Source organism: Dioscorea cayenensis, chromosome 2, assembly GCF_009730915.1.
Source record: "Dioscorea cayenensis subsp. rotundata cultivar TDr96_F1 chromosome 2, TDr96_F1_v2_PseudoChromosome.rev07_lg8_w22 25.fasta, whole genome shotgun sequence".
NCBI lineage: Eukaryota > Viridiplantae > Streptophyta > Magnoliopsida > Dioscoreales > Dioscoreaceae > Dioscorea > Dioscorea cayenensis.
This window is the reverse complement of record NC_052472.1, coordinates 17076125-17090169: the sequence shown is the minus strand read 5'-3', so window position 1 is coordinate 17090169 and position 14045 is coordinate 17076125. Positions and strand designations below refer to the sequence as shown.

The window sequence follows — 14045 nt, the reverse complement described above, 5'->3', positions numbered from 1 at the left end:
GCAATACGTGAAGAAATTGGGGATGCAAAATTTTGTCTCATTATAGATGAAGCATGTGATGAATCAAGAAAGGGAAAAATGGTTATTGTTTTCAGATTTTTAGATAAAAATGGTTTCATACATGAACGTTTTTTCGGTGTTGTTCATGTACAAAATACTACTGCTCGGACTTTAAAAGATGCAATATTTAGTGTGCTTTTTCATCATGACTTAAATATTCAAAATATTTGATGACAAGGATATGATGAAACTGGTAACATGAGGGGTGAATGGAACGGTTTGCAAGCTTTGATTTGTAATGAATGCCAATATGCTTACTGTGTCCACTGCTTTGCACATTGTCTCCAACTTGCTCTTGTTGCATCATCTCGTGAAGTAAAGCTTGTCCATCAATTTTTTGAGAAGTTGGGGTTCATTATTAATGTTGTCACTTCTTCTAGTAAAAGTAATGATGAACTAAGGGATGCTCAAGCTGCTGACATTGTGAAAATGCTTGCTATGAATGAGTTAGAGTTGGGAAGAGGCCTTAACCAAACTTGCACATTGCAACGTGCTGGAGATACTCGTTGGAGTTCACACTTGAAATCCATCTCTAATTTGATTAAAATATTTAATGCAACTTCCCATGTACTTGATAATATTTCTACTGAAGGCAGAACTTCTTCTCAACGTGGTGATGCTGATTATGTATATACATTAATGAAGTCTTTTGATTTTGTTTTTGTGTTGCATCTTATGAAAAAACTTATGGAAATCACAGAAATTCTCTGTCAAGCTTTGCAGCGTGAATCACAAGATATCTTGAACGCCTTACACCTTGTCTCAACTACAAAAGAGCTAATTCAAAACCTAAGAGAAACTGGATGGGAAGCTTTTCTATTAGATTTAAAATATTTTTGTGTTAAGCATGATATTGACATTCCTGATATGGATGCTACTTTTGTTGCACGGAAAGGTCGAGTACGAAATCAACTATGTGATTTTTCAATAGGGTAGTATTACTCGAGTTGAGTTGTTTAATGCTACAATTGATCATCAATTGCAAAAGCTGAATAGCAGGTTTAATGAATATACTCTAGAGTTGCTATCTCTTAGTTCAGCTCTTGACCCAATAGATGGCTATAAGTCATTTAATATTGATTATATTTGTAAGCTTGCGAAGAAGTTCTATTCTCAAGATTTTAGTGAGGAAGAGATGATTCTATTAAGACTGGAGTTGCAACATTTTGAAGTTGATGTTTTGAAAAATGCAGAATCAGAAGATTTATCTACTATTTCTGAAGTATGTCAGGGGTTAACAAGGACCAGAAAATCAAGCATTTAACCTTTGACTAATAGATTAATTAGACTTGTTCTTACCCTGCCTGTTTCTACAACAACTACAGAGAGAGCATTCTCAGCCATGAAGATTATCAATACTAGACTTCGGAACAAAATGGAAGACCAATTTTTAAATGATTGCTTGATTGTTTACAACTACAGAGAGAGCATTCTCAGCCATGAAGATTATCCACTTGCTACAAATAGCCACGACAAATGTGAGTAGAAGATCTACTTATTATTTTTTGGGTATCTAAAGTTGAACTTTAGAGTTTATCTTTTGACATTGGTTGTAGGCCTATGTGATTTACTTGTTTACTTAATTGCAATCCATGCTATTTGAATCTAATTACGTGTCTATATACTTGATTACTATCGTTACAAAAGCCCTAGTTATCATATTTGATGTGTTTTGTGATGAAAAAAAATTCCCACCTAGCATAGGCATACCACGATTACAGGGAATTGTGAGTAAGCCTAGAAATATGGTACTTTGGAGATCCCGTCTCCCTCAATTCTCCCGGGTGTGTTAATAAGAATTTTCATGCTCTTTGCAATCATGTGGAATAGATTTTAGGAGAAATCTCATTTCTATTCAGTATCTGGATTAGGAATAATCTTTCCTCACAAGAGAGATTACTTAAGAAATTCTTGTTAACTCACATTGAGGTTTCACGGAGTGTTAATGCGATTATCTGATGACTGCATCAGCACTACACCAATTCAGTTACTATTCACCCTTGAAAGAGGGGTTTAGTATGATTTAGGAAACCTCTCGGTTAAGATAGGATTGTATGCTTAGACAACTTTTGTCCTGCACTTAACAAACCCTAGAGGGATGCTATGCCCAGACATTGGTTTTTTCCCTAATTTCTCTACTCTTTTATTCTATACTTCTTGCACTTTCTTTTATTCATATACATCACTCGGTTGGTTTGACAAAATTTTGGAATTAGGGTTACTACTAGTAATCTCATTCTTCCCCATGGACCGACATTCTGCTTTCTAGCATTGTTAAATTGAGAAAAAAATTTGCAGATTTGAAAGATATTTCTTGAAAAAGAGAAAATTTGAGAAACGGAAAAAGCTACCTTTAGTAGATGTGTGAAGCTACTCTCGATGAGTCGGGTACTCTGTATTCCCTAATGAGGGAAAGAGCTACCTCTTTAGAAGAGTGAAATCTATCGTATTCTAGTAAAATATGTGTAAAGAGCTAACTCTCTTAAGCGTAAAAGCCACTTGACGAGGCATTGTGAGAAAAGGCTATCTTAGGAGTTGTGTAAAGCTACCACCTTGCAAATAAAAAGTTGTTTGTAAAATTTTTGTTATTAAAGTCTTCTAGGTCAACAGAAGTAAAGTAGAGACTTGTAACACACACACATTGATAACCTTGAATAGAGTGTTCACTATTTTTAGAACATGGGCTTTTTAGCATTCTTGTATTGTCCAAATCCGATTACGTTTGAAACTCTCCCAATTCTTGAGCACCCGAGGTCTTACACTTTCTCCACTTTGTTTATAATGTATTTTATTGAGGACAAGCAAAATCTAAAGTGTGGAGAAATTTGATGATTGTACACCATTCATGTAGTTCATATCATTTTATACGCTCATTTGACTTGTATTAAGATTATATTGTAGGATTCGATGCTAAATCTAGTGTGTCTTACATTTTCAAGCTTCGGGTAATACTTGAAGATAAGGGGAACCAAAAAGAAGCATTCCATACATTAAAAGAAGATGTTGGAGCTCTCTTGGCATTGATTAAATAAAGACAAGGCAAACCGGGTAGCTTACGAGCAGCTTATAGCCTGACTTACAGCCGTAAGCAATTTCCAGAGAACCTTGCGAGCATGCTCATGCCCGTAAGGAGGAATTTAAAGTCAAATCAGAGGATCTTATGGGTATAACTTACGCAATTAAGGACCATCCAAAGGAGCTTACAAACAAAGCTTATGCCGGTAAGGGCGATCGCAAGAGACAACACAATAAAGCTTATGATCCAGCGCTTATAGTCCTAAGCTAGACCATAATATAGACAGAAGACCTAAAGGACGAGGACTTACAGCCGTAAGTAATCCCGTAAGGCTCATGACACATCTTCTCCAGCTCCTTACAGCCACGTCCGTATGCCTATAAGAAGCTAAATATAAATAGATCTGATGAGAATTTTTAAGGCATTCTTTGGATTTCTTTTAGACTTTCCTTGGAGGCGAAGCAACGGGAAGAAGGAGATGAATATCCAGGGCTCAAAGGGTCATTCTAGAGAATATTTAGATCCACATTCAAGGGGAAAGGAGATTGTAGCCATCAAGCTCACCTTGGAGGCGTGAGTGGAAGCTTTCCTAGAGTTTCTTTAGTGATTCACCTATGGCAAGGTTGAGAAGAAGGTTTTTATGCTTTTAATGTCTCTCATCATGTCTTGCATGTTGAATGATTGACCTCCACTAATGGAGGGTTAATTTTTATACGTTTAGGCATAGTTAAACTCTAGGGTTTATTTCCTGACATTGGTTATTGGATTTATGTAATTTACTTGTTTTCTTTATTTCAATAAATTCTATTTGAGTCTAATTGCGTGTTTAAATGCTTGATTGCTATTGTGGTAAAAGCCTTAATTGTCATACCCGATGTGTTTTGTGATGAGAAAAAAAATCACCAAGCATAAACATGTCATGATTAGAGGAAATTGTGAGTAAGCCTAGACATAGGGTACTTTGGAGGCTCCATCTCCCTCAATTCTCCCGACTGAGTTAATGAGAAATCTCCGTGCTTTTTGCAATCATGTGTAGTAGATTTTAGGAGAAATCAAATCTCTACTATGTATTCGGATTAAGGGTAATCTCTCCTCATAAGAGAGATTAGCTACTTAAGAGATTCTCATTAGCCCACAGTGAGGTTTCATAGAGTGTTAATGCGATTATATGGATGTCTGTATCAGCTCTGCACCGATTCAATTACTCTTCACCCTCTACTGAGGGGTTTAATATAATTCTGGAAACCTCTCAACTCAAATAGGATTGCATACATAGGCAACCTTTATCCTGCAGTTTATCAAACCCTAGAGGGATGCTATGTCCGTACATCATTCTTTCCCATGATTTCTCGCCTGTTTTATTTAAGTATTTCTTGCTTTATTCTCTTTTTTCATACACACATCATTCGATCGATTAGGCTAATTTTCAGAGTTAGGGTTATTACTAGTACTCTCATTCTTCTCTACGGATGGACATCTTGCTTTACGCACACTATTATTATGCGATTGGCACATACACTTACGTCCCTATCAATGGCCAAGCATTTTATAAACAAACTTAATTATCACATAAAATTCTCATCAAGTGATTATTTATCTACAAGAATAGGTGAAAATTCAACCATAACTCAATGATAAATACTAATTTGGTCATCTAAGAAATCCAAGTGAAAAACTCAACATAGCTAACATAAGTGCCAATTTGGTATGTAAGAGATCAAGTGAAAATTCAGTAATATGATAATCTAAGAGATCAGATGAAAAATTAAACAATAGTAAACAAAAATATTGATTTTTTCATCTAAGAGACCAAGTAAAATAGATAAATTCAAACAAAAGCAGAACAACAAATAACAACTTGGAGGTGTGGAGAATAAACATGCATAGTAGATTACTTCAAAATGCCATATAATTTTAATTAAAAACATATTGAAATATCTAAAAGGCATTTGTTCCTTGCAAAAAATCTTATTAGAGACAAGATTTGCCAACTCTAGAATCTCCAATAAGTAGAAGTTTGAACAAATAATCACTGGAAAGGAAAAAAAATCCGAATTAATTATACTTCTTTTAAATGAAGGCTGAGCACATCAACTAATCAACAGAATTTAGCATTCATAATAAACCAATGCGAACAAACAAAAAGATTCAAAACTCAAAGCACAAGCCTAGATTAAGTTTGATATCCATACAACCTGCAGATTTCAACTAAGAAAAAGACAATATATGCAACAAAACTTTCATTAAAAAAGCCATGAGATACGAGCAACCAATACAACCAAACTGAATGATGGAAAATCACCTCATGTGCAAAGTGGCTAATAAAAAACTCAAGCCCTTTTTAATAAATCAGTGGTTTATCCACTTTTATTCAAAAAATAAAAATAAAAATAAAAAAAATAAAAAACTCAAGTATGTTAAACTGCTCATTCTAAATACTTTTAGTTATATTCTTGATAGTTTATAAAAAATAAAAAAGACACAAAAAATGTAGTTGATCATCACATCTCCAGATTTTTAATGTATTCAGATCATGGCCACTAGTTTCAGATACAATATAATTATAATATATGACAAAGAGGTAAGATTGAGTAAATATCTTCACAGATACACATCAAGGCCATCTGGCCAACAAAAAAAACATGCATCTAAAACATGCTTGAACTTAGCAACTTCACATTTTCCTCTTCTCTCAAATTTGTAGACAACAACTAACATAAAACAAAATTAAAAAAATATAATAATACCTATAAACCCAAACCACAAACAACAGTTTGTGGGGAAAAATACAATAACTTTTTAAAATTTTAAAAGAGGTTTAAAAAAGCCTGATAGATATCCAAAAAAAAAAAAAAAATCAAACATAGGTGTAACTTCAAACTCAAATGATTTCCATACTTAAACAACCTAGATTGAACCAAGCAAGATTGCAACCCAATTTTAAGAACATTATAAAACATAGGAATAGATGAATTAAGAGTTTTACATGGTTTGCCATTTTTAATATAAAACTCCAAAAACATTATTAATAAATTACAACATTTATAAGCCATAAGCATGCATGGAAAGGCAATTGCAGAATATCTTTAATTTTCTAAAAACTAGAAAAACTCATCACACAACCATGAAATTGTGTAGATTTGGATCTTAACAAGAGAAAGAAAGCAATACCCTAGTTACTCTTCTCCCCAGCCCAACTCCACCATCGTCGTCGGATGTAGAACAACTAAAATGGAGAACACCGGAAAGAAATGCCCTAAGTATTTCTTTCTCCAACCATACTCCACCCAAAGCCAAATTAAGAAGGGCATACTGAAAAGAAAGAACCAAATTAAGAAGGGAATACTGGAGAGAGAGAGAGAGAGAGAGAGAGGTCCTCGCCAAAACCCCCATCACCACTGTCGTCGTTGTTGTCATCATCACCATCGCCGTCGTTGTCGATAGGGGAAAACTTTGAGATCAACTGAGAGGAAAAATGGAGTTCTCACCAACCCGAACTTTGCAAAAGGCCCGAAGTGACATTGACTAATGTTTTTTTATAATAAAAAAACTTATACAGCCGGTTGCTTTAAACCGATTCTAAAAGTGGGTTTAATTTTTTAATCCCACTCATTAGAGTCCATGTCTGCCTCTATAAATGTAATTTGGTGTAGTAGAAATTACTTGCTTTACTCTCACTCGAGAAGCTCTAGCATGGATGAAGTGAAGGAGGATTTTGTAAAGTAGAGTGTAAAGTAAAGTAAAAGAAGTTTTTAAGTTATACCTTGTTTGGATTGAAGGTAAGGTAAATGGATGTTATTGAACCTTCTAATGTTTGGATTAAAGATAATAGAAGGTAAGGTCTTATATTAATATTACTAAAATGCCCTTGAAGCGATAAATTGTACTTTATACTAATTTTACACGTATAATATTATTTATGTAAATTAAATATTTTTATTTAACAATTTATAACATTTTATTATTTTTTTTGCAAAAACTATTCAAATTCAAAACCAAAACCTAAACTTTTCTATAGGGTATGGATATAATTATCTAAATCCAGTAAGGATATTTTTGTCTTAAAAAATATTAAACTTTTCAAAACCCCCAATTTAGATGTTTGAAAAAGAGGGTTAAATGGAGGTTTTTCAACCTTTTCATTTAACCCTCAAATACCCTACCCTTCATTTTACCATGGATCGAATCATTGGGTTGGTTCATAATTCTACTTTACAAAACCCCCAAAAACTCTCTCCCAAGCAAGGTCGAGCCCAATGTGCTCATATTAATTCGTCCACTGTCAACATTTATCCAGTCATAGATACAATCTTTTTCCCTATACCTCATAATATATAAATATATATCCATTCAAGACCTGCAACAAGAAAACCTCAAGTAGCAGAGGTACTCCTGAACATGACCATTAATAAATCCATATATCATGAAGAAATTACACATCTCAACATGGGGTTTTAGTGGTAGTTTTCCCTGGCCTCTAACTTACACTTCCACTATCATTCTCATTAAATCTTTCACCTAGCTACATGGGCAGGCGTTCACTTAATGTTATCCATGGACAATCTTACTCAAACCAAGACCTTAGCCACTATGGCCCTGCTCCACCGGAGCTTGATATGGTTCTAGAACGGTAGAAGGTACTAAGACAACGGATGTTATGAAAAAAATTAAGCCTTTTTTCATACACAATGGTAAAAAAAAGATGAAGAAGAGATTTCTTCAACACGTCAATGACGGCAGTAATTACTTCTTAAACAAGTTAGAATGGACAAATAATCTATATCTTGATAAGACTGGGCTGGGCAGCAATTCTCCTCCAAAATGCCACAAGGGTAGTTTGAAATTTTTGAAAAATATCACGGCTCATAGTGACCAGAAGGATTGAATGGTATGGAGTTTTAAAAAAGATGGACTTAATGGTACTAAATTTTGTAAGGACTGAATGGGAAGTTTGAAAAGTTTCAAAAACTAATAAATGATTTTCTCTATATATTATAGAAAAAATTAAATTTAATTCTATTTTAAATTTGCCTGAAGGTGGGACAACTATATTTTATAAATCTTTTTCACATATTTTATTTAAAAATATTTAGTAAAATCAATTTCAGAGATATTTTAAGTTTGAAGAATTCTCCTTGGTTCACTCCCCTTCTCTCTCTCTCTCTCTCTCTCAAAACACCAAGAAAAATAATTTTATAGAAGGTCCATCTTGTGTGGTGATGTCGATCCATGGCGTGGCACAATCCCTTAACATCTTTACTCATAATTTATTTTAAAAATTAAAATGACAGTTTGAATTAAACATAATAAGTAAAATAGCCATATATTTCAAAGGAATGCCAATTAAATAGACATTCTTATTCAACATTTCAAATTACAAAGATAAATTTAAAAAAAATGGTATATAAAGAATTTGGTAAACATTTTATTGGACTATTTTTACATTTGTATAAATATAAGATTAGATATATTTTAAAAATATATATGCAAATATTTACTAAATAAATAAATTTCTTAAGCTGTGGTGACGCTGCTGGTTGCTTGATTTGTTTCTGGATTTGAACGAAGGATATCTCTTATAGTATGCCTTGATAACTCGATCATTAAAACCCTGAAAATAAAATAATTAAAATTAAAATAACTCTCATATCAACACAGACGTGACACATAAAATTAGTTTAAAAAATTATTTTCAGTAGTACTATGCTTCTTTCTTTATTAGATTGTTAAATTATTAATATTGGTATTTAAAGTAATTAAGAATGCTAATCGTTCGTAGTCATGAATGAAGCCTTTTTATATTCAAAAATTTATAAAATAAAATCACGTTATAAAAATTAAATAAAAGTATTTTGATAGTAAAATAATAGTTTCTAACTCTATGCAATCATTATCATCTAAATATTTATTTCCAACTTAATAAACCCCTCTCCCCTATGCAATTCTGGAGGGAAAAACGATATGCCTCACACAAAACTCTCGTAGGTGACCCAGAAAGTGAATTGTAATTTAAAAAACTCGAACTCAAGACTTTTCAATCACAAATATAAGTAGTTACCAGTGGACTAGCCCATACTTCCTATGTTTTTTGAAACACATTCATGAAAACATCAATATATATATATATATACTTCCGAGAAATCATAGTTATGTGTATGCCTTAAATAAAACCAACCAAAATTGGCATTGATAATTGCACCTTTGAGGAAACCCTACTTACATGTGTACCTTAAGGACAAAAAAATTCAAAAATTGTTTTCATACATCTAGAGATGGAAATGAAAATAATTCTTTTAAAAAAAACCTAAAAATATCTTTTAATTCAAATTTCAATATCTTGCTCTATTCTCTTTTTCTTCTCACCAAAGAAGAGATTGAAGAATGAATTAAAACAAGGATAAATATTCCCATTACAAAGAACTCTCTCTCTCTCTCTCTCTCTCTCTCTCTCTCTCTCTCAAAACACCAAGAAAAATAATTTTATAGAAGGTCCATCTTGTGTGGTGATGTCGATCCATGGCGTGGCACAATCCCTTAACATCTTTACTCATAATTTATTTTAAAAATTAAAATGACAGTTTGAATTAAACATAATAAGTAAAATAGCCATATATTTCAAAGGAATGTCAATTAAATAGACATTCTTATTCAACATTTCAAAGTACAAAGATAAATTTAAAAAAAAAAATGGTATATAAAGAATTTGGTAAACATTTTATTGGACTATTTTTACATTTGTATAAATATATGATTAGATATATTTTAAAAATATATATGCAAAAATTTACTAAGTAAATAAATTTCTTAAGCTGTGGTGACGCTGCTGGTTGCTTGATTTGTTTCTGGATTTGAACGAAGGATATCTCTTATAGTATGCCTTGATAACTCGATCATTAAAACCCTGAAAATAAAATAATTAAAATTAAAATAACTCTTATATCAACACAGACGTGACACATAAAATTAGTTTAAAAAATTATTTTCACTAGTACTATGCTTCTTTCTTTATTAGATTGTTAAATTATTAATATTGGTATTTAAAGTAATTAAGAATGCTAATCGTTCGTAGTCATGAATGAAGCCTTTTTATATTCAAAAATTTATAAAATAAAATCACATTATAAAAATTAAATAAAAGTATTTTGATAGTAAAATAATAGTTTCTAACTCTATGCAAACATTATCATCTAAATATTTATTTTCAACTTAATAAACCCCTCTCCCCTATGCAATTCTGGAGGGAAAAACGATATGCCTCACACAAAACTCTCGTAGGTGATCCAGAAAGTGAATTATAATCTAAAAAAACTTGAACTCAAGACTTTTCAATCACAAATATAAGTAGTTACCAGTGGACTAGCCCATACTTCCTATGTTTTTTGAAACACATTCCTGAAAACATCAAAATATATATATATATATATGCACTTCCGAGAAATCATAGTTATGTGTATGCCTTAAATAAAACCAACCAAAATTGGCATTGATAATTGCACCTTTGAGGAAACCCTACTTACATGTGTACCTTAAGGACAAAAAAATTCAAAAACTGTTTTCATACATCTAGAGATGGAAATGAAAATAATTCTTTTAAAAAAACCTAAAAATATTTTTCAATTCAAATTTCAATATCTTGCTCTATTCTCTTTTTCTTCTCACCAAAGAAGAGATTGAAGAATGAATAAAAACAAGGATAAATATTCCCATTACAAAGAACTCTCTCTCTCTCTCTCGTGTGTGTGTGTGTGTGTGTGTGTGTGTGTGTGTGTATATAACTGATATACTGAGAATGCGTAGAAATAAAGAGATGAGAAGATGATTGACCTGACTTGATGTAACAGCAGAATGGGCTGTCGGCTGTAAAACCAATGACAGACCCCAAGGCCGAACGAGGTATCAGAAATAATGTTCCAGATGTTGACTATCACTGTGATGGAACAAAAGAACCAAGAAATCAACCTGAACGACAAAGGAAGTATGCAAGCTGATAGCATGGCCACCGTAATTGCACTGAAAAGAGTGATCAACCCTTGAATACATCTAGCTCCAGCTTCATAACTAACATTAGAGGGAGGTTTACTCGCTGTAAAAGAACAACAGAACAAACACACAAGACCAAGAATGGCAAAATGCAGCATCATCATTTGGTTATCATTTGGGAAACCTTGGAACCCCCGGTGCATTACACCGGATGCTACCAAAGATATTAAACCACCCAACGCGGCTGAATCCATCTCAATTAAAGCACCAAAAAAAAAAAGAAAAAAAAGAAGGAATATATGAGTTTAATTTGGAGTTTAGAGGATGGCAATGAGCGCTTGAATATTTATACACAAGCATGGTGCCAACCTCGTGTCCTCTTTTGTATATATATTTGAAGAAACAAACATGTGCTTGTTTCGACCACTTTCCTCGCGCGTGTGTGTGTTTTTTGTGTATATATTTGAAGAAACAAGCATGTGCTTGTTTCGACCACTATCCCTTTAATATGAGTTTTATCATCTTGTTAATTAACTCATGCATGCATGCAGACCATGTCGCATTGTGCCATATATGCTATATATGCTATATATGCCAGTAGACCATTGCAAAGTTGTCTGATTAAAACTCTTTCCGCGAACCAGAGATATCTTGGACTCGATCAAATTGTTGGCTGACTTTATTTTATTTCTGAATAAATAATACAACTTGCTTCAATTGCTAAAGATATATTTTTATTATATTTTTAATTTTATTAAACTTTTCTATGAAAAAGTTTTTTTTTCTTTTTCCCAACAATTACTTTAACTATTAGCATTGATGGTTCAAATTTCAGAACAGGTAGGATGAAATCACAAATGTGTAAAAAATTATTTTTTTTACATCGTCATTATTAACAAATGATAGTGTGATTATTGTGTCACGTTGCCTGTAGAATTGGTCAACAAAGAAATTAAGAATGGTGGAGGGGTGATAGTGGAAGACACGCGTCGGCTTAGTAAAAGGGAGAGAAAAAGAAGCACAAGGCTTCGCGGGTACATTGTACCTGCAGAGAAACAAAACATAAATAGGAAAACTGAGAAAGGAAAAGGCATGAAAGGTTTGTATTTGGAGGAAGGCCCTGGTTTCTCTCAGTGAGCTGAGAGCAGGGTGGTACGAAAGCTGGGTTTTCTTCTGGATTATTCAGCAGTTATCTTTTATATTGTGTCTGCAAGTAACCTGTAATCCTGTGGTGAGATTGTTCCCTTAAACCTTGGATTTATTTCATCTTTTCATTAATGTTGTTGGTATGTGATGTCAAATCATAGATATATATATATTTGTGGATCGATGATGATATCTGTTGAGATCTGAAGGTCTAAGATCTGATTGCTTGAGTTCTCAGGAAAATATAGTTAATTGTACTCATTGTGTTTAATCCCCGTTGATCTGGTGTTTCAAGTGTCTCTTAAGTAATCTGCAGCATTACAATTGGTGCTTTCGTTGTATCCATTTCACAATGGCAGAAAATACTCGACTGAAGGAGCTGCAAGCTAAGGTGGAAACGTTATTCACACTAATGGAAACTAATGAGCAGAGGTTTCAATCAATTGAGCATAACAATGAGCAAAGGTTTCAATCAATTGAACAATCTCTATCTACATTGCCATTAATCCATAAATCTTTAGCAGGAATATCTCACTTCATTGAGTCCAATACACTCATGAAACCTGCAGTGGAAAGTCCTTCATCACCTTCCTTAGTAGAGGATTGCTCTCAGGTGGCACTGTCGTCATCAACTGACACTTATTCAGTACGAACTGTCAGGATTGATTTCCCAAGATTTGCGGGTAGTGATGCTTTACAATGGATATTCCAGGCCGAACAGTTTTTTGATTATTATGGGGTGCCAGATAACCACCGTTTGAAGATTGCTTCAGTGCATCTTGATGGTGAGGTTGTGCCTTGGTTTCAAAGACTCCAAAAAGCTGGGAAACTTACTTCATGGCAAGCTTTCACAAAATCCTTGGAATGTACATATGGCCCATCAATATTTGATTGCCCACGGTATTCATTATTTCGGTTGACTCAAGATGGCTCAGTTGCTCAATTTTATGCTCATTTCACCGCATTGGCCAATCGGGTGGATGGTGTTCCTGAACAAATTTTGTTAGACTGTTTTGTCAGTGGATTACGAAAGGAATTACAGGCCGAGTTAATTCCCTGGCGTCCTGAGGATCTTGATAAGACGGTGACACTTGCCAAATTATTTGAAGAAAAATTGCAATGGGGCCGCAAACCTTTCCCCACAAAGAATATTTTTCTTTCGGATACTAAGATGAAAGCACTGCCGGGACGTCCTGGACCTTATGCGCCATCTGCTGCTGCAGTCGGACAGAATTCTCATGGATCCCATTCTTCCACATCTTTTAAAAAAATGGGCTTTCAAGAAATGCAAGTAAGGAAAGCTAAAGGGTTATGTTTTACTTGTGATGAGAGATATTCTCCAAGTCACATCTGTCCCAACAAGAAGTTGTTACTATTACAATGGGATAATACTGATTCAAAAAATATTGACACTGATTTTCTCATAGATCCTCATCCACCTTCTACCGAGCTTATACCAGACTTGAAAACTAAATTGTCCTTAAATGCAATGTCTATTACCCCTATGTCAGGTACCATGCGTTTCACAGGATATCTGGGCGGCCAGTCCATTAAAATACTATTAGATGGAGGTAGTGATGACTCATTCATTCAACCAAGGGTCGTCAAATTTTTACAGCTAGATGTCCTTCCCACTACACCTTTGAAAGTATTGGTTGGCAATGGGCATGCATTACACATTGAAGGGCATATTCCAGAACTAGCTGTACAAGTCCAAGGACATACATTGTTGATTCCTGCCTATGTTTTGGTGATTGAGGGTGCTGATCTGATCTTGGGTGCATCGTGGTTAGCAAAATTGGGCCCTCATGTTATGGACTATGATAAACAGGTGATTAAATTC

At 33.7% G+C, this 14045-nt stretch overlaps 1 protein-coding gene across 1 annotated transcript; it reads left to right on the top strand.

Moving 5' to 3' along the window:
• Nucleotides 1-258: 258 nt before the first annotated feature.
• Nucleotides 259-11064, top strand: LOC120273305. Its single transcript, XM_039279930.1, has 3 exons — nt 259-960; nt 1049-1282; nt 10918-11064. The coding sequence occupies exons 1-3, from the start codon at nt 259-261 to the stop codon at nt 11062-11064; spliced, it is 1083 nt and encodes a 360-aa protein (XP_039135864.1).
• The last annotated feature ends 2981 nt before the right edge of the window (nt 11065-14045 follow it).

Coding starts and splice junctions, on each gene's coding strand:
- LOC120273305 (XM_039279930.1), top strand. CDS start 259: ATGAGGGGTGAATGGAACGGTTTGCAAGCTTTGATTTGTAATGAATGC. Junction 961..1,048: donor TTGTTGCACGGAAAGGTCGA/GTACGAAATCAA, acceptor CAATTGCAAAAG/CTGAATAGCAGGTTTAATGA. Junction 1,283..10,917: donor ATTTATCTACTATTTCTGAA/GTATGTCAGGGG, acceptor TTGATGTAACAG/CAGAATGGGCTGTCGGCTGT.